This window comes from Protomyctophum parallelum (genome assembly GCF_964188405.1).
Source record: "Protomyctophum parallelum genome assembly, chromosome: 11".
Lineage (NCBI taxonomy): Eukaryota > Metazoa > Chordata > Actinopteri > Myctophiformes > Myctophidae > Protomyctophum > Protomyctophum parallelum.
The window spans coordinates 27327555-27349486 of NC_139707.1; the positions used below are offsets into that span (position 1 = coordinate 27327555).

Below are 21932 nucleotides of genomic sequence, written 5' to 3' on the forward strand. Positions count from 1 at the left end.
GATCCCCCATTTGAAGAGACATGCCAGGAACCCCCATAAGAGAAGATTTTTACGGCTCTAGCAGTGATTCTCAATTGCAACGTATTTCCTTGTAACACTATGCTTTGTTTACAAGGGAACGTATTTCCTTGTAACACTATGCTATGTTTCCAAGGTAACCGGTGGCTCCACAGCATTCTTCCCACCTGGAAGCTCCATGCAGAAACAAGGCAGTGAACTGGTAATACACGCACACACCCCCCACACACACACACACACACACACACACACACACACACACACACACACACACACACACACACACACACAGTGTTGTTTAACCTTAAATTGAGTTATTTTATGCATATTGTCCCCGACTCAGAATCAATCAGATTTCATCGTGCGTTATCATTTAGATAACGTTTTATTTTATTGTACATTGGACATGGGAAAGAAAGAATTAAACACTTTCAATGTGGCATCCCAATAATGAATCAATGTCATTATAGGTTGAGCATTTTCAAGCATTTTGTCCTTTTGCCCCAAAACAAATGGCAAAAGAATTGTTGAGAGCTTGTAGATTAACTATTTTAGAAATGGAGTTTTCATGGCCTATTCATACTCCACTTTTAGGTGATGAGGTGATCACCGAAATGGTGGGCCTTAACCCATTTACACCTGAGATGGATTCTAAAAAACGGTCTTCTAAATCATGACAGTTTTCTGAAAAACCCATGTTTCTGTATCAGTGGTTCTCAACCTATTTCATGTCAAGAATTGGTTAAATAAAACCAATTCTTAACAATCAGTTAACTATTAACATCCCTAGTTCCATTGTGTAATGTATTGTGTGTATTGTTGTTGGCATGTTCAAGTGGCTCCAAACTCTGGACAGCAGAGAGATCTACGGTCAGGTCATGGAACACCTTCCGGACCTGGAGCTTCTGACGGCAGACAACTTCAAGGTACCTTCGCCCCAGTGTTGGTTCTGTTTTGTCGACTGAAGCCCAAATCACACCAAAGGGTCGAGAGACGCAACGAAACTGTTTTAGCTTTCTTCCCAGTGGTGTGATATAATAGGACATATTATGTCCTGTTGTGAGTAGTTTTTGCCTGCCTGCCAGTGGTGGGTGATATGTGGTGACAAATATCTCTGAGACGATATAATGTCTCCACGATGTGCCTTTTCAGAGGTATTGTGCATATCGTGATACAGTGAATGCACATTCTATGATTTGCAGTTCTATACTTTAGTTTATACTAAAGAGCGATGGTTTTGATTTTAGTATTTTGCTCTTACTCCTTTCTCTTTTAGTTTTTGTTACTAGCTTGTAGGTGGTTCAACGTGGTTGTACTGTTAAGTAACTTGAAAATTAACCATAAAAAAATGTGTGTGTGTGTGTGTGCGTGTGTGTGTGCGTGCGTGCGTGTGTGTGTGTGTGTTGCAGAACAAGCTGACCGGACATCGCTGGCTGGTCAGTTTTACGTTTGGACAGAAGACTCTGGCTTCCAACGAGTACAAGAAACTACAGGCACTACTCAGAGAGGACCACATACAGGTGCCTGCCTGCCTGTAGCTATGTGTTACTCTCTGTCTGGCCACAAGGTGGCAGGCTTTTACAACAAATGACTATGTCAAACACAACGGTTGCTGTCTGTCTGTCTGTCTGTCTGTCTGTCTGTCTGTCTGTCTGTCTGACTGACTGACTGACTGACTGACTGACTGTCTGCCTGTCTGTGTCTGTCTGTCTGTCTGACTATCTGTCTGTCTGTGTGTCTCTAGGTTGGCAGGGTGGACTGTCTTGCTGATGCAGACCTGTGCCAGTCTCTGTACGTCCACACAGCGTGTGTGGCAGTCTTCAAAGGCCTGGGCATTCAGCACTTTGAAATACATCATGGTCAGTTTACCTTCCGTTTCATTGATTGATTGATTGAATAATGTGAAGTGAAGATGGAGTGACGGCCTAACCATCTTATATTCTTTCTCTCAGCTTGATTACTGCCATGCACTTTTCTTCCTGGCCTGCCAGAGAAAACAGACAGATTACAACTCAAAATGCGGCAGCCATAGTTACTTGCGCAAGCAGAGCGCGCAAGTAATGTTTTCGCCCGGTCTCTTCCGCCGTGACAGCTGTCCCGCCATTCGATGTTTATGCAGAAAAACATCAAATCTGTGCCTGTTTTGCTGGGACCAAATGACCACAAATGACCATATTTCTTACGTCATCATTTACAGCTAGCCATACGTATACTATATACATAATCAGTAAAAAATAAAATAGCAAATTGTGCCTGATCTGCTGGGACCAGAGTACATGGTGTGTATATGTATGACTAGCTCTTAATGATGACGTAAGAAATATGGTCATTTGTGGTCGTTTGGTCCCAGCAAACCAGGCACAGATTTGCTGTTTTCTTGCATAAACATCAAATGGCGGGACAGCTGTCACGGTTTTTGGCGCAAAGTAACCACAGTATACCGCTAATCAACTTACAACTACACACTCTATATAGTATATATGTATACGTATATAGTATATGCCTATATACTATATATACTATATATAGTATATGCCTATATAGTATATGCCTGCTTTGCTGGGACCAAACGACCACAAATTACCATATCTCTTACGTCATAATTTAGAGCTAGTCATACGTATACTATATACATAATCAGTAAAAAATAAAATAGCAAGTTGTGCCTGATCTGCTGGGACCAGAGTACGTGGTGTGTATATGTATGACTAGCTCTTCCCCCAAACTTATATAGATAGAAACTTGAATCATACTTAATAATACTAGGTGTTTATATGCATAAAGTAGGTAGGTAGCAAATAGTTACATCTAAAAATTATACATTTCAAACGTTCCTTCACAGAGATACTGAGATTTGACAGTTTACAGCGGTCGAAATGACTTGCGCGCTCTGCTTGCGCACTAGTTGGCCATTTATGGCCTACTAGTGTGCAACAAGCAAGTATGCACTCGACAGAGTGCAGTTCTAGTTTGTAACTAAAACTGTCTGTCTGTCTGTCTGTCTGTCTGTCTGTCTGTCTGTCTGTCTGTCTGTCTGTCTGTCTGTCTGTCTGTCTGCCGGTCTGTCTGTCTGTCTGTCTGTCTGTCTGACTGTCTGTCTGTCTGTCCAGGAAAAGATGTGTTGTACAACATTGTGGGCTTCGCCAGAGACAGTGTCAAAGGTCACGTGACCACTCTGCTTCCCGACAACTTCCCGTCTGACAGGAAGGAGCCCTGGCTGGTGGACTTCTTTGCTCCGGTCAGTCAAACCTAATAATATGAATGAATAATTAATTGCATGTTTTATTAGTGCTTTTCCAACGTAGTGCTCAAAGCGCTTTACAATGGTCCATTCATTCATACATTGGGAGGCGAAGCGGCGAACAGTCTGCGCCAGCGTCCTCACTTCCCACATTCACACACCAACGGTGGCGATCTACCATGAGGCACCGACCGACTCACTGGAGGCAGTGTGGGGTTCAGTGTCTTGCCCAAGGACACTTTGACATGTGGACAAGAGGAGCGTCCAGAGTGGGACTTACTGTCGAGAAGTTAGAATCTCCACATTCACATTCTTAAAGGACCACTTTTCAACCTATCTTCATATAATAGGTCCTCAGTATAATCATGATAAAATGGCACAATTGTTTTCTACTCAGTCTGTGTCTCATAGGAGGGCAGTTCAGAAACCCGTCCACCAGTGACATCGTTTTTTTTTTACAAAAATGTTTAGATTTTTATTTTCGTGAGAACGATGGCTTCCATTTTCGCATTGCAACTTTTCAGGACTAGTACGTTTTACTTACTTCAGTCTAAATTAGTAGTTTAATGAGCAGTATTAAAATTGCTGATCTACAAGCTCAAAACGCGTCGCAAAATGCGTCACGTTTTGAGCTTGTAGATCAGCTATTTTTGCTACGACAGTAATATTCCATGTGGCCCTCTGGAGTGACTGTGGAAATATAGTGGCCCTCTGGAGTGAGTGTGGATATAGTGGCCCTCTGGAGTGAGTGTGGATATAGTGGCCCTCTGGAGTGAGTGTGGATATAGTGGCCCTCTCCATCGTCAAAGTTGCCCACCCCTACCCTAGGGGACACGGGTAGAGCATGCAAACTCCACACAGGATGGCCCTTTCGCCAACCCCACCTCAGGTATGGGCACTGATGACATATTGTTGTTTTAATTTACAGTGGTGTCCGCCGTGTCGAGCGTTGCTCCCCGAACTGAGGAAAGCTTCCATCCTATTGGCTGGACAGATGAAGTTTGGCACGCTGGACTGTACCATTCACCAGGAGCTGTGTAGCACGGTACCTGTCTGTCTGTCTGTCTGTCTGTCTGTTTGTTTACCTGTCTGTGTTTCTGCTTACCTGTCTGTTTACCTGTCTGCTTACCTGTCTTTTTGTCTGGACTGTACCATTCATCAGGAGCTGTGTAGCACGGTACCTGTCTGTCTGTCTGTTTACCTGTCTACTTTCTGAAGCTTGATGATATGTTAAATTGCTGTTAACTTGTTGTGCGTGTGCGTGTGCGTGTGCGTGTGCGTGTGTGTGTGTGTGTGTGTGTGTGTGTGTGTGTGTGTGTGTGTGTGTGTGTGTGTGTGTGTGTGTGTGTGTGTGTGTGTGTGTGTGTGTGTGTGTGTGTGTGTGTGTGTGTGTGTGTGTGTGTGTGTGTGTGTGTGTGTGTGTGTGTGACTGTGACTGTGACTGTGACTGTGACTGTGTGCGTGTGCGTGCGAATGCACGTGTGCAGTACAACATTCAAGCCTACCCGACCACTGTCATCTTCAACCGTTCCGCCATCTATGAGTATGAAGGCCATCACTCTGCTGACGCTATACTGGAGTTTATACAGGTGTGTATACACACACGCACACACACACCCACACACACGCACACACACACACACACACACACGCACTGGGGGGCGGCAGTGGCTACGGGGTACTAGAGCAGCCGGATAGTAACCGCAAGGTTCCCAGTTTGATCCTGGGCTCCCCCAGAGTTAGTGTCCTTGAGCAAGACTCTGAACCCCCTAATTGCTCCCGATGTGCAGGTTGGTGCCTTGCACGGTTTCCTCCGCCATCGGTGTATGAATGTGTGTGTGAATGGATGAATATAATGCACAATCTATGTAAAGTGCTATATAATTGCACCATTTACCATTTAGTTGATAACTGATAACGGTTGATAGCAGGCTGGATTGAATTGAAACAACACTTACTGTAGGTCTGTCTGTCTCTCTCTCTCTCTCTCTCTCTCTCTCTCTCTCTCTCTCTCTCTCTCTCTAGGATCTGGTCAGTCCATCGGTGGTGGTGTTGGATCCTGTTAGCTTCAGAGACAGAGTTAAAGGTATGACTAATACTTCTATAGTAGTTTAGTAGTAAATTGATGTGTGAGCTTGTAGATAAGCTATTTTCCACAAAGACTTCCAAGTAGAAGACACCCTCACATGTTCTCCCCGTGTCCCCTAGGGTAGGTACGCTCACATGTTCTCCCCGTGTCCCCTAGGGTAGGTACCCTCACATGTTCTCCCCGTGTCCCCTAGGGTAGGTATCCTCACATGTTCCTCCCGTGTCCCCTAGGGTAGGTACCCTCACATGTTCTCCCCGTTCCCCTAGGGTAGGTACCCTCACATGTTCTCCCTGTGTCCCCTAGGGTAGGTACCCTCACATGTTCTCCCCGTGTCCCCTAGGGTAGGTACCCTCACATGTTCTCCCCGTGTCCCCTAGGGTAGGTACCCTCACATGTTCTCCCCGTGTCCCCTAGGGTAGGTACCCTCACATGTTCTCCCCGTGTCCCCTAGGGTAGGTACCCTCACATGTTCTCCCCGTGTCCCCTAGGGTAGGTACCCTCACATGTTCTCCCCGTGTCCCCTAGGGTAGGTACCCTCACATGTTCTCCCCGTGTCCCCTAGGGTAGGTACCCTCACATGTTCTCCCCATGTCCCCTAGGGTAGGTACCCTCACATGTTCTCCCCGTGTCCCCTAGGGTAGGTACCCTCACATGTTCTCCCCGTCAGTGTTGTTTTTGGCAGGCATTTTTTAGTCAGTCAGTCTTAGTCTTTTGGAATGCTTATTAGATTTAGTCTCACTCTCTCATTTGGACAAAATGCTTAATTAGTCTTAGTCACTCTTAGTCATTTCTATACTTGATAGTTACTTGCGCAAGCAGAGCGCGCAAGTAATGTTTTCGCCCGGTCTCTTCCGCCGTGACAGCTGTCCCGCCATTTGATGTTTATGCAGAAAAACATCAAATCTGTGCCTGTTTTGCTGATGTCATTTGTGGTCATTTGGTCCCAGCAAACCAGGCACAGATTTGCTGTTTTCTTGCATAAACATCAAATGGCGGGACAGCTGTCGGTTTTTGGCGCAAAGTAACCACAGTATACCGCTAATCAACTTACAACTACACACTTTATACAGTATAGAGTATATATGTATACGTATATAGTATATGCCTATATACTATATATATACTATATATATTTCTTACGTCATCATTTAGAGCTAGTCATACGTATACTATATACATAATCAGTCAAAATAAAATAGCAAATTGTGCCTGATCTGCTGGGACCAGAGTACGTGGTGTGTGTATATGTATGACTAGCTCTTAATGATGACGTAAGAAATATGGTCATTTGTGGTCATTTGGTCCCAGCAAACCAGGCACAGATTTGCTGTTTTCATGCATAAACATCAAATGGCGGGACAGCTGTCACGGTTTTTGGCACAAAGTAACCACAGTATACCGCTAATCAACTTACAACTACACACTTTATACAGTATAGAGTATATATGTATACGTATATAGTATATGCCTATATACTATATATATACTATATATATTTCTTACGTCATCATTTAGAGCTAGTCATACGTATACTATTATACATAATCAGTAAAAATAAAATAGCAAATTGTGCCTGATCTGCTGGGACCAGAGTACGTGGTGTGTATATGTATGACTAGCTCTTAATGATGACGTAAGAAATATGGTCATTTGTGGTCGTTTGGTCCCAGCAAACCAGGCACAGATTTGCTGTTTTCTTGCATAAACATCAAATGGCGGGACAGCTGTCACAGTTTTTGGCGCAAAGTAACCATAGTATACCGCTAATCAACTTACAACTACACACTCTATATAGTATATATGTATACGTATATAGTATATGCTTATATACTATATATATACTATATATATTTCTTACGTCATAATTTACAGCTAGTCATACGTATACTATACATAATCAGTAAAAATAAAATGGCAAATTGTGCCTGATCTGCTGGGACCAGAGTACGTGGTGTGTATATGTATGACTAGCTCTTAATGATGACGTAAGAAATATGGTCATTTGTGGTTGTTTGGTCCCAGCAAACCAGGCACAGATTTGCTGTTTTCTTGCATAAACATCAAATGGCGGGACAGCTGTCACGGTTTTTGGCGCAAAGTAACCACAGTATACCGCTAATCAACTTACAACTACACACTTTATACAGTATAGAGTATAGAGTATATATGTATACGTATATAGTATATGCCTATATACTATATATATACTATATATATTTCTTACGTCATAATTTACAGCTAGTCATACGTATACTATATACATAATCAGTAAAAATAAAATAGCAAATTGTGCCTGATCTGCTGGGACCAGAGTACGTGGTGTGTATATGTATGACTAGCTCTTAATGATGACGTAAGAAATATGGTCATTTGTGCCGTGGTCGTTTGGTCCCAGCAAACCAGGCACAGATTTGCTGTTTTCTTGCATAAACATCAAATGGCGGGACAGCTGTCACGGTTTTTGGCGCAAAGTAACCACAGTATACCGCTAATCAACTTACAACTACACACTCTATATAGTATATATGTATACGTATATAGAGTATATGCCTATATACTATATATAGTATATGCCTATATAGTATATGCCTGCTTTGCTGGGACCAAACGACCACAAATGACCATATCTCTTACGTCATAATTTAGAGCTAGTCATACGTATACTATATACATAATCAGTAAAAATAAAATAGCAAGTTGTGCCTGATCTGCTGGGACCAGAGTACGTGGTGTGTATATGTATGACTAGCTCTTCACCCAAACTTATATAGATAGAAACTTGAATCATACTTAATAATACTAGGTGTTTATATGCATAAAGTAGGTAGGTAGCAAATAGTTACATCTAAAAATTATACATTTCAAACGTTCCTTCAAAGAGATACTGAGATTTGACAGTTTACAGCGGTCGAAAGGACTTGCGCGCTCTGCTTGCGCACTAGTTGGCCATTTATGGCCTACTAGTGTGCAACAAGCAAGTATGCACTCGACAGAGTGCAGTTCTAGTTTTAGTCTAGTTTTAGTCAACGGAAATTCCTAAGGGTTTTAGTCATTTTAGTCGACGAAAACTTAAAAGGTTTTAGTCCAGTTTTAGTCAATGACTAAAGTCAGTATTACATTTTTGACCGTCCGTATTACAATCATATCTTAAATTATATATTTTATGATGGCTGTGTTTTATGACTGAACAGTAGGCCAGTGGTTCCCAAAGTGGGGTCCAGGGACCCCCTGGGGTCCTTGAGGGAGTTCCAGGGGGTCCCCAGCTAAATTATAGTTTGTAACTCAGAGTTAAATTAACTATGATTTTACAATACATTGGGGTCTCAGAGATGCCATTAAATGGGGGTCCATAGCCTAGTTCATGTCAAACTGGGGGTCCTTGAAATTCAACGGGTTGGGAATCACTGCTAGAACCGAAAATATCTTCCCTGGCATATCTTTTCAAATGGGGCTGATGAGTGTCAATTTGGGGGTCCCCGACATGAAAAGGTTTGGGAGCCACTGCAGTAGGCTATTATCATAAAGTATATCTCAGTTTGAAGATTCAAATTATGGATGCATGCACTGTGCGTGCATGCACAGTTTGCACACGCACACACGGGCAGGAAGCAGCCGTAGTAGCTGCAGCATTTCTGATATTTTTGCACGCACAATTGGCGGAACATTTCCATGTATTCTGAAACTTTGTTAGTCAAGCCACTAAAATGTTCGTCTCGTCTCGTCTCATCAACGAAAACTCACACAGGTCTTCGTCATATTTTAGTCAACCAAGAGAGCTGTTTAGCTCGTCAGCGTCAGTCTCGTCCTGAATCTTTTTTGTTTATTTCGTCAACGTCAGATATTCGTCCTGAAAAAAGGGCCACTGACGTCGTCATTTACGTTATCGTCATGCCTGACGAAAACAACACTGCTCCCTGTGTCCCCTAGGGTAGGTACCCTCACATGTTCTCCCCATGTCCCCTAGGGTAGGTACCCTCCAGTGGTGTCATTGTGGGTTTTTTTACTGGTACCACAGCGTTTTGATGACGCCACGTGTGCGTGTGCATGTGCGCATCGCAGAACACAGAACACACAGAACAGCTGATATAGCCTAAGCCTATTATTAAATAGTGTATGAGAGTTTTAGATACAAACACAAAAGTAGACTTAAAATAGTCAGACAAACATCTTTACTGCACACTAGCAAAATGTAAAAGTTTGCTTTGGACGAATGAATCTGTTCTTCTTTCATTCAGTAAACATAGACCACTGGGTGCGTCTTGGAAAGTCTGGTGACACGAGGTTGATTAGGTGCGTCTTCTCTTGAATCTAGCGTGCACGCACATGCACCATTCCGTTCCGTCCCTGCGCGAGCACGTCAAAGGTTTACTGGTACGATGGTGCGTTCTACGAGCATGACATCCCTGGTACCCTCACAACAAACATGCTGTTTTGTGTTGGTTGTGTGTTTCAGGTGGGTCTGGAGGGGAGCTGTGGATGGTTTTATATATTATATATATTGTGTTGGTTGTGTGTTTCAGGTGGGTCTGGAGGGGAGCTGTGGATGGTTTTATATATTATATATATTGTGTTGGTTGTGTGTTTCAGGTGGGTCTGGAGGGGAGCTGTGGATGGTGGATTTCTACGCTCCGTGGTGTGGACCCTGTCAGGCCCTGAAGCCTGAGTGGAGACGCATGGCCAGGGTATGGGATACTAACCCTCGTTACACACATACGCATGTCCAGGGTATGGGATATTAACCCTCATTACACACACATGCATGTCCAGGGTATGGGATATTAACCCTCATTACACACACATGCATGTCCAGGGTATGGGATATTAACCCTCATTATACACACATGCATGTCCAGGGTATGGGATATTAACCCTCATTACACACACATGCATGTCCAGGGTATGGGATATTAAGCCTCATTACACACATACGCATGGCCCAGGTATGGGCCATGCCATGAGCTTGTAGATCTGCTATTTTTGAAAAACCTTGAAAATGTGGCGCAAATCTTTGATTATATATTATTTTATAAGTCTTTGATTATATATTCTTATATAAGTCTTTGCTTCTGGGATGTCACTGTAACAACTTATTAACTTATTTTAACATATTACTTATTTTCAGATGGGGATCGGTGGCCAATTACATATATTCCTTGACATTAAATAGTTTGAGAACCACTGACATAGAAACATAGGTTTTTCAGAATATTGTCTTTTTAGAAAAAAGGCCTCAGGTCTTAAACAGAAAATACATTTTTATCAGGATTGAGAACTCACACAGGCTGCAAGTGATGACACAGAGGAATGGGCAGTGACAGAATGACAGAAATGGAACTAGAACACTGTAACATTGAAGCTGATAAGTGGGTACTCTCTCCTGATATAATGTGTGTCAGGTCTCAAGCTAAAAAGTAGCTATGTGTTACTCTCTATCTGTAATCAGAGCCAGGAGGGAAGCACGCACATCTTCTTGTATTCTACAGGTGCTGGACCAAGTATATGTACTTGCCACAAGGTGGCAGGCTTTTACAACAAATGACTATGTCAAACACAACAGTTGCTAGTACCTGTCAACTTACAATAATATAACAGTGGTTGTCAAAGTGGGGTCTGGGGACCCCCTGGTGTCCTTGGGGGGGCGGTGCCTCATCCATATTTCATGTTGGTTATTCAATATTAGCAGATGTGCTGCTTGTATCTGCTTTCTTTTCTTTTTGCCAACTGCTGTGTAAGCACAGCTGGTCAATGTTCTCTCTGAGGTGCTTTCACGCCCACTTGCTGTAGTTGAGACATATGTTTCTCATTGGCTGTACTGACAACCTATTGTCCTGATTGGCTGTCTCGTCCCTAGGCAACCACACACTTTTTTGCCTCTAGCCGACCTCTCAGCCATGGGATATAAGGCAGCACTGGTAATTAATTGATGTCATCAATTCTTGTTTTCTATTTTTTAGCATTTTAGCAAAATCTTGAATGTGTTCTTTATCTCCTGGCGCAAACCATTTTCAGGGGGAGGGGGGATATTTGGCGGACTTTGGTAGTTTGACAACTACTGCTGCAATATCTTTGAGGTTGTTACTATAATAGTCACACTTTGACGACATTGAAGAGCTATAGTTATTGTGCTCACACAGACTATTTTGTGTTTGTGTGTGTGTGTGTGTGTAGCTGTTGACAGATGTGCTGGCGGTGGGTTCGGTGGACTGTCAGCAGCATCAGTCTCTGTGTCGCTCTGAGGGGGTGAGGGCTTACCCCGAAATACGACTGTACCCCAACACACACTCCCCTCAACACTACATGTGAGTGCACACACACACACACACATTTTATTTCTTTATTTGAATCCGCAAATTGCAATTCATTGAACCAAGAAAGAGTGGTACACGTGAATCACTCTGAGCGACGGACCTTTTTGCGATGATGTCATCAAAACGCGTCACCTATCCCACTCGCAGATGCGAGGACTTGCAGCGCACACTGTCCCAGGCAGCGCACCCCCCGTGCCTCCGCCTCCCAGTTCTTCTGCCCCTTTTTCCATACGGTTGTCACGTTTTCCTTTTACTTTATACCTGATGTAAAGAAGCCTTAGTGCCTTTCTGGTTTTTGTATTGACCTATTTACAAATGTCAATCAAGCTTGTTTGTTAAATGTAAAGGCTATTATTGTACTATGCGGTAGACTAATGTCTGTAATTATTAATGCCTGTAGTTATATGTACATAGCCTACTTTATTCGCTGGATTCAGCGTTTTAGCCAAAGCGATAATTTAAGCATAATAACAGTATAATTTGAAAATGTATAGATGTCTCTTCAACAAATGCATGGGAGCCGGTGTACGCTTTTTCCAATTGCGTTTTTTATATAATTCAGTGTTTTAAGCAAAGCGATGCATGCCTAATTATTATACATTATGTTCATTCCATACCAGAACTATGTGTGTGTGTGTGTGTGTGTGATTCTGATCTGTCATCTCTGCGTGTGTTGACACTATACACACACGCAGAAGAACTGGGAGGCGGAGGCGTGGGGGGTGCACTGCCTGGGACAGTGCGATGCAAGTCCTCGCATCCCACTCTGTCTTGTGGAAAGCCAGTATGATTTAAAACTGATTAAAAAATGTGGATTAAACAATGAAAACATAACTCTGGCAACTCGCGAACAGGAGGGAAAGTGTTCATAATTTATTTTTATTGCTCAAAAATTATTATTATTATTTTTCATGATGTAAATCTCCACTGGAGTTCTGGAAGTCTCACCCGTGATTTCATCCAGAGTCCCCTTTGGGCCACTGTAGTCCACAACTGCAGCCCATTTGGGACACAAACATTGTGGAGAGATTTGTGTTATGAAAAAATATATATATCTTTTTAGAGTGATAAAATAAGCAATTTACCGCAAAACCCCCCGGGTCACGCTCAGAGCTGCAGTGGACTCAGGATGGAGTTATCAAACCCCCCGGGTCACGCTCAGAGCTGCAGTGGACTCAGGATGGAGTTATCAAACCCCCCGGGTCACGCTCAGAGCTGCAGTCCACTCAGGATGGAGTTATCAAAATCCCCCGGGTCACGCTCAGAGCTGTAGTGGACTCAGGATGGAGTTATCAAACCCCCCGGGTCACGCTCAGAGCTGCAGTCCACTCAGGATGGAGTTATCAAAACCCCCCGGGTCACGCTCAGAGCTGCAGTGGACTCAGGATGGAGTTATCAAACCCCCCGGGTCACGCTCAGAGCTGCAGTCCACTCAGGATGGAGTTATCAAAATCCCCCGGGTCACGCTCAGAGCTGTAGTGGACTCAGGATGGAGTTATCAAACCCCCCGGGTCACGCTCAGAGCTGCAGTGGACTCAGGATGGAGTTATCAAACCCCCCGGGTCACGCTCAGAGCTGCAGTCCACTCAGGATGGAGTTATCAAAACCCCCCGGGTCACGCTCAGAGCTGCAGTCCACTCAGGATGGAGTTATCAAAACCCCCGGGTCACGCTCAGAGCTGCAGTGGACTCAGGATGGAGTTATCAAACCCCCGGGTCACGCTCAGAGCTGCAGTGGACTCAGGATGGAGTTATCAAAACCCCCCGGGTCACGCTCAGAGCTGCAGTGGACTCAGGATGGAGTTATGAAAATGTTCACCTCTACCACTCGTTCCAGGATATTTTCTCCTTTAAGCGTGAACACAAATTAAACAGAGAATCCCTGACTGCTATAAATGTTAATTAACAGTTTTAAATACTAATTATGGTGTGTGTGTGTGTGTGTGTGTGTGTGTGTGTGTGTGTGTGTGTGTGTGTGTGTGTGTGCGTGTGTGCGTGTGCGTGCGCGCGTGTGCGTGCGTAGGAGTTATAACGGTTGGAATCGAGATGCACAGTCAATGAGGATGTGGGCTTTGAGGTAAGAGTTGTACCTGACATACACACACGCACAGACACACGCACAGACACACACACACACACACACACACACACACACACACACACACACACACACACACACATTTATAATATATATATCCTTCTCTCTCTCTCTCCCCCTCTCCCTGGGACTAAGCGAAAAACAAAGGGTTACAGCGCTTTTGCAGTAGTTGCTCCTACATTATGGAACGCCCTACCTTTCACTTTAAAAAAGGCTGAGTAGATATTTTTAAGAGTATGTTGAAAACGTTTTTATTTCGGAAACATTTTCCCGATGTTATTTGACCTTCTTGATTAGGTTTGGTTTTATTGCTTGTTGTACTCCATTTTTCCTTGCATCATTACACTATGTCTTGTTTTAATTTGATTGATTATATTGTGTCATTGTACAGCACTTTGTAACCTTGTTTCGAAAGGTGCTTTATAAATAAAATGTACTTACTTACTCTTCAAACCAAATTAATGGATGTGAACGGTTCCATAAATATCGGGTTGTTTACATATTTTATGAACGGGGGGAGAGCACGTAACATGAGATCACATTTCGTACAGTGCCGTGTACAGTATCTGATCTTCTCGTCATCGCCCTCCACAACAAAACACACTACAGCAGTGGTTCTCAACCCTTTTCATATCAAGGCCTATTATTTATTGTGCATTTGAGCCACGGACCACCATTTGATGAGATTTAACCTCAGACACAAAACTTAAAACCTCTCAGGGAGGGACTAGTGGAGAAGAGATCCAGTAGAACTAAATGTTAGGGAGGGACTAGTGGAGAAGAGATCCAGTAGAACTAAATGTCAGGGAGGGACTAGTGGAGAAGAAATCCAGTAGAACTAAATGTCAGGGGGGGACTAGTGGAGAAGAGATCCAGTAGAACTAAATGTTAGGGAGGGACTAGTGAACAGATCCAGTAGAACTAAATGTCAGGGAGGGACTAGTGGAGAAGAGATCCAGTAGAACTAAAAGCGTGTGTGTGGGGGTCAAAAACCACAAAATGATTATATACTTAAAACGTCAATTGTGGATCTGCCACTTTTGATGCTTCTCTGCAACGCTGTAGTTTGATCAAGTAGGACGTTAATTTACCAAAAAACACAAAAAGTTGGAGATAGGACGTTTTTGCCTGACAGCAACGATTTGTGTCACTTATGTGGACATAAATAAAGTGTGTGTGTGCTTGCAGTTCTCTACCCAGGCAGTCGGTAGACCTGACTCCAGACACCTTCAGGTCGTTGGTGATGTCGGGGTCAGACCACTGGGTGGTGGACTTCTACGCCCCCTGGTGTCAGCCCTGTCTACAATTCGGCCCCGAGTTTGAACTCCTGGCCAGGGTGAGTACCACTTGACCCATTCAGTTTGAACTCCTGGCCAGGGTGAGTACCACTTAACCCATTCAGTTTGAACTCCTGGCCAGGGTCAGTACCACTTAACCCATTCAGTTTGAACTCCTGGTCAGGGTGAGTACCACTGAACCCATTCAGTTTGAACTCCTGGCCAGGGTGAGTACCATGCACTGAACCCATTCAGTTTGAACTCCTGGCCAGGGTGAGTACCACTTAACCCATTCAGTTTGAACTCCTGGTCAGGGTGAGTACCACTGAACCCATTCAGTTTGAACTCCTGGCCAGGGTGAGTACCATGCACTGAACCCATTCAGTTTGAACTCCTGGCCAGGGTGAGTACCACTTAACCCATTCAGTTTGAACTCTTGGCCAGGGTCAGTACCACTTAACCCATTCAGTTTGAACTCCTGGTCAGGGTGAGTACCACTGAACCCATTCAGTTTGAACTCCTGGCCAGGGTGAGTACCATGCACTGAACCCATTCAGTTTGAACTCCTGGCCAGGGTGAGTACCACTTAACCCATTCAGTTTGAACTCTTGGCCAGGGTGAGTACCACTGAACCCATTCAGTTTGAACTCCTGGCCAGGGTGAGTACCATGCACTGAACCCATTCAGTTTGAACTCCTGGCCAGGGTGAGTACCACTTAACCCATTCAGTTTGAACTCTTGGCCAGGGTGAGTACCACTGAACCCATTCAGTTTGAACTCCTGGCCAGGGTGAGTACCATGCACTGAACCCATTCAGTTTGAACTCCTGGCCAGGGTGAGTACCACTTAACCCATTCAGTTTGAACTCTTGGCCAGGGTGAGTACCACTGAACCCATTCAGTTTGAACTCCTGGCCAGGGTGAGTACCATGCACTGAAGCCATTCAGTTTGAACTCCTGGCCAGGGTGAGTACCACTTAACCCATTCAGTTTGAACTCTTGGCCAGGGTGAGTACCACTTGACCCATTCAGTTTGAACTCCTGGCCAGGGTGAGTACCACTTAACCCATTCAGTTTGAACTCCTGGCCAGGGTGAGTACCACTGAACCCATTCAGTTTGAACTCTTGGCCAGGGTGAGTACCACTAAACCCATTCAGTTTGAACTCCTGGCCAGGGTGAGTACCACTTAACCCATTCAGTTTGAACTCCTGGCCAGGGTGAGTACCACTTAACCCATTCAGTTTGAACTCCTGGCCAGGGTGAGTACCACTTAACCCATTCAGTTTGAACTCCTGGCCAGGGTGAGTACCACTTAACCCATTCAGTTTGAACTCTTGGCCAGGGTTAGTACCACTGAACCCATTCAGTTTGAACTCCTGGCCAGGGTGAGTACCACTTAACCCATTCAGTTTGAACTCTTGGCCAGGGTGAGTACCACTTGACCCATTCAGTTTGAACTCCTGGCCAGGGTGAGTACCACTTAACCCATTCAGTTTGAACTCCTGGCCAGGGTGAGTACCACTGAACCCATTCAGTTTGAACTCTTGGCCAGGGTGAGTACCACTAAACCCATTCAGTTTGAACTCCTGGCCAGGGTGAGTACCACTTAACCCATTCAGTTTGAACTCCTGGCCAGGGTGAGTACCACTTAACCCATTCAGTTTGAACTCCTGGCCAGGGTGAGTACCACTTAACCCATTCAGTTTGAACTCCTGGCCAGGGTGAGTACCACTTAACCCATTCAGTTTGAACTCTTGGCCAGGGTTAGTACCACTGAACCCATTCAGTTTGAACTCCTGGCCAGGGTGAGTACCACTGAACCCATTCAGTTTGAACTCTTGGCCAGGGTGAGTACCACTGAACCCATTCAGGACAGGAACCCCTTTTGGTGTTTTAAGCATTATGTTATACTTTAGCTGTTGAAAGAAAAATCACAGATCTACCGAGTGCCGCGCTACGAGCTTGTAGATAATTCAATCATTAAAGGGCGGGTGCATGCATGTGTGTGTGTGTGGCTGTCAGATAATTAAAGGGTAGGTATGTGTGTGTGCGGTTGTCAGATAATTAAAGGGGAGGTGCGTGCAGGGAAGGTGGACTGCCAGGCTCATTACCAGATCTGCAATTCAGCTGGCATCACGGCCTACCCCACTGTCAGGTTCTACCCCTACCTGACCACCAGGCCGGTGAGAGAGAGAGACACACGCACGCACGCACGCACACACACACACACACACACACACACAATACATATATCATCTCTGCAGACAAAAGTATAGTGTGTGTGTGTGTGTGTGTGTGTGTGTGTCCAGAGTGACCGTGTCCAGAGTGACCGTTCCAGTACCGGTGAGCCCGTCAACAGCCGTGAGGCCAACACTATCGCTGATCTGCTCAGACAGAGACTGAAACAGATGGCACCGTTGTTACACAACAAGGTATACACACTTGCACACACATACACTCGCACACACACACTTTACACAAGTTACACAACAAGGAACCGTACGGTAGTAGAACCACTTCTACTGAGCTCTTAAAACTCATTCACTGCCATCTGGTGTCATCTAGTTTTAGTTTTATTTTTCTGCCTTCATTGATAGGTTGAAAGTAGACTGACAGGAAATGGGGAGAGAGATGGGGGAAGACACTAGGCAAAGGCCATCGGGATCGGGGGTCGAACCCGCGGCGCGCATCAGGCCATCAGGCTCGCTTATGTGATGTAACATGTACCACGAATGTTATTTATTTATTATTTAATTCACCCAAAACATGCCACCTGGAACCCTGAGGACCCCTGAGGGGGGTCACCTGGAACCCCTGATGGGGGGACCCCTGAGGGAACCCCCCCCAGGACCCCTGAGGGGGGTCCACCTGGAACCCCCCCAGGACCCCTGAGGGGGGTCCACCTGGAACCCCCCCATGACCCCTGAGGGGGGTCCACCTGGAACCCCCCCAGGACCCCTGAGGGAGGTCCCCCCCCCCCCCCCCCCCGGGTCGGAACCATTGCTTTTTTTAATATTCCCTTTCCTGTCAGAGCGGCCAGCCCTTTTATTAGATTTATCTCTGATATATTTATATACAGAGCTATTAATGTATCTTTATATTCAGGACTGTTGATAGTTGGTTATAAACTGTATACTATACAGTGATGTGACGACAGACCGCCAGCCTCGCTAATACTGCCTCTTAAGTGGTGTGGGTGTGAGGAGAAGAGTGAGTCCAAGTGGTGGAAAGTAATTAATTAAGTACATTTACTTAAGTACTGTACTTAAGTACTATTTTTAAGTATTTTGTACTTGAGTAATTCCAATTTCCACTAGGCCTACTTTTACTTCTACTCAACTACATCTCAGATACTGTACTTTTTCTCTACTACATTTGTTTTAAAACTTTAGTTACTAGTTACTTTGTAGATTTGGATTATTATTACAACATACAGTAACCACTTCAGCCCCTATATACATTTCGGCAAGCTCATCATTGTGATCTTGTAGATCTGTAATTTTTTATACATTTGAAAACTTGAAATGGGACATTCTTCACAATGACTACTTTCTACTTGTACAGTACATTTTGAAGCCAATACTTTTATGTTTACTCAAATAAATGTTGAATTCCGAACTTTCACTTAACATATTGTATTTCTACATTGCAGTATTGGTAGTTTTACTTAGAGTGAGTACATGTCTCCAGCCCGGGCGTCCCATGCAGGCTTGTGTTTGTTTGTGTCTGCGTCGTCGAGCAGAGGAACACAGTTTACACGAAACAAAACGTCAGATGGAGAACACAAACATCATGAGCTGTTTGGGAGAATTTATCAGAATTATCGCCCTAGTTTTCCCCATCTCATCACTTGTTTTCTTCTCCGGTCCTCCCTCTTTGTAAAGCAACATCCGCTCATGAGTGGTGCACAACATATGTAGTAAATAAATGCTAAAGTACGGTATTCAAAAAGTACACATTACTAATTATTGTCTCCAGCCCTCATAAGGTCATATAGAGGGAGGGGACACTCCAGCCCTATTCCGAATCTGTGCGAAACCACGAGATATCTTTTGTTTAGCTATTAAACCCTCCTTTGGCAAACACGAGAACACGAGATTTGATAAAACGGTATTAATCCAGAATGAATAATACTAGCTTCCGTAGCTACCCACTGCTTGCTTCCATGGTAGAAGGAGCCAAAATCCCCAAACTTTGCATGCGTACGCGGTCTTTAGTGGCTTTAGGGCTCAGAATGAGGTAAAAGACGAGCTTAAGATCATAAGGTAGCATGGAGGGGACACTCCAGCCCTAATAAGGGTCACGGTGACCTAACCCAACAGCCCGCGGTGGGATATTGGCCCTTGTGGTGTGGTGTTGCTGTTTTCGCAGCAGCAGAATTCTCTCCAAAACAACTGCGGTCCAGAAAAAGGAGCGAGCTGGGCCGGCCAGCCCGTTGTTTCCGTTCCAGGACAGACCATAAAACTCTCCTAACCACTTGAGCAGCATGATAATAATAATAATCTCCTGTCTTGTGAAGCCAGAGGATCAGTTAAAGAGCGGTTGTTTTCACAGACGCTCATGCGTGCACACGCCCTGGCCTCGCGCGGCGTTTCCCATCAAGCCGAGCGTGAACACCCGATCGTTTTTGGCCTTGGAAAAAAATTCGATTTATGCTGCGTAAGCCGCATGCGGTCATTACAGGGCGCTGGTCATCTTTATGCTGCGTATAGCTGCATGCGGTCATCACAGGGCGCTGGTCATCTTTATGACCACTGCCACTCATCCACTTGTTTTAAGGAAAGCAGTTTGAGGTTTTGCTGGGAAACCCCTGTTGTGTGGGGCTGGGAAACCCCTTTTGTCTGGGCGGGGAAACCCCTCTTTGTCAGTCGATGGGACAAAGGAACTGTATTGATGTTTGAACTGGCACGAGGCTGAGTGGATGTTGGCCCTGTGCTTTCTGGCTGAACTAAACTTTTCATTAATTAAGTGGGAAAAACTGATTTAACCCATTAAGAGACCAGATTCTACAAAATGTCTTCTAAATCATGGCTGTTTTCTGAAAAGCCTATGTTTCTATGTCAGTGGTTCTCAAAGACCCCAAAAAATGATATGTAATTGGCCACAGACACCCATATGTAAATATGTTGTTCCAGGGACCCCCCAGAAGCAAAGATTTGCGTTAAAACAATAATAATAGCAGATGTACGATCATGTAGATCTGCTATTTTTCCAACAGCTAAAGTTTAAAATAAATGGTTAAAGTGGTTCAAAGCTATGAATAAGGTGACACAGATGCGTCCTCGGGTCTAAATGGATTAATAAATGGTTGGATTCACCAGATACTGTCTGTCTGTCTGTCTGTGTCTCTCTCTCTCAAGGATGAGCTCTGAGGGCAGGGGGAGGAGCGATGCCTGGAGCCTGTCACGATTGGACGAGGAGAGGCAGGAAGTTGATCTGTGATTGGTTGACACAGACGGACGGAATGAACTGCATACGTGCACGTACATTACTTTTGTACATAGTGTACGTGCACACTGACACACACACACACACAGAAAGACGGGAGATTTTCAAGGGGTGAGGTAACACTTTACTTAATGGTCGGATCTATTATAGGGCAAGGCAGTGGCGGCCATTTTCCGGTTCCATCGTTTCAGGCCTGTATCTATTAACACTTTCTGATGCCCAGGACGTCCACACACGTTTTATCAAAACCGTGGGGCGCTAAGGACGTGGTGGGGCGTCTAAAGTAATTTTTTGTCGATATAAAACCGCTAAATCGCTAAGATCATTCTTTTGGAAACGGCCGTTGCTAGGCAGCGCCTTGCTCAGCCCCTCCCGACCTCACCTTTTAAGTAAAGCATTACCAAGGTTTTCATCCCATAATGGTTCTCTAGTCCAGCTGACGTTATTGGCTGGATGAGCAGCAGCAGCACTACTGTAAGTTACTGGTTTGTTATAAATCTATTGTCTGTTACTGGTTGAGAACTGGTGGTGGTGGTGGTACATTTTCACACACACATGCGCACACACCACACACACGTGACACACCACACACACACATGCGCACACACCACACACACCAAACACGCACACACTCCACGTCATTTGATTTTTAAACTGTTGTGAATAAACATTCTTTTTTTTTATTGACGGTTTCACTGTTTGTTTATCAGATATTTAACCAACTTGTACCATAGTCTCTGGAGACAGACTGTTGAAAGAGGCCACTGTTTTCCCTTTGAATTGCAGATTCAGGTTCCCAGAGTGTGTGTGTGTGTGAGGGGGGGGTCCAAGTACAGTTGCAACTCGGGTGCGCTTTTGGTTTTTACTAAGTCTAAGTTGCCGTCTTTTTTGGCTAATATTTGACAATTTAGCAATGTTTGACACTTAGTATAGATTGTTCATTACCGACTTATGCCCTTAACACTTTCAGCGCCCCCTGCTGTTCATTTGAAATGACCGCAGGGAGCCAGCTATATCCCCTATATAGGCACCATTCTATTACCGTCAATACAGCCCAATACAACGAGAGGAACTGTCTTAGGTTTCACAACAAGCATGGTTGGCATGATGCGATCAGAAATCACTGTTTACATCTGACCGCCGGGCGGTTTGGACAAAAACAACAACTTTGGAATATTTTTCAGAGAAAACAAGCAACAAAGAAACGACAATGAGTGGACCCATTTGACGGGTATGGTGACCTCTGGGGTTAAATCTTAACCGTCATCTGTCGGGTTGTGAGGCGTTTTGGCGTGCATCGTGTTAATGATAGGACAGTAGACTGACAGGAAATGGGGAGAGAGAGAGATGGGGAGTGACACAGCAGTATCTGTCTCAATTACATGCTTTCTTTTTATCCCACGATTTTGCAACCCATTTTTTCACCCAGTGTCAATTATCTAATGTAATCCTGG

General features: G+C 44.5%; 1 protein-coding gene across 1 annotated transcript in view; it reads left to right on the forward strand.

Annotated features, from left to right (window-relative positions):
- The window catches only part of dnajc10 (DnaJ (Hsp40) homolog, subfamily C, member 10), a 32036-nt gene extending 10901 nt beyond the window's left edge, over positions 1-21135 (forward strand). Inside the window, exons 12-26 of the mRNA XM_083776358.1 lie at positions 155-220; positions 855-944; positions 1428-1538; positions 1763-1877; positions 3129-3256; positions 4188-4304; positions 4747-4848; positions 5285-5345; positions 9936-10030; positions 11517-11647; positions 13679-13732; positions 14942-15089; positions 17091-17213; positions 17340-17462; positions 20391-21135. Of these exons, the coding sequence (XP_083632484.1) occupies positions 155-220; positions 855-944; positions 1428-1538; positions 1763-1877; positions 3129-3256; positions 4188-4304; positions 4747-4848; positions 5285-5345; positions 9936-10030; positions 11517-11647; positions 13679-13732; positions 14942-15089; positions 17091-17213; positions 17340-17462; positions 20391-20402 (1476 nt within the window). The 3' untranslated portion in view covers positions 20403-21135. The remainder of the gene's footprint in view (positions 1-154; positions 221-854; positions 945-1427; positions 1539-1762; positions 1878-3128; positions 3257-4187; positions 4305-4746; positions 4849-5284; positions 5346-9935; positions 10031-11516; positions 11648-13678; positions 13733-14941; positions 15090-17090; positions 17214-17339; positions 17463-20390) is intronic.
- The last annotated feature ends 797 nt before the right edge of the window (positions 21136-21932 follow it).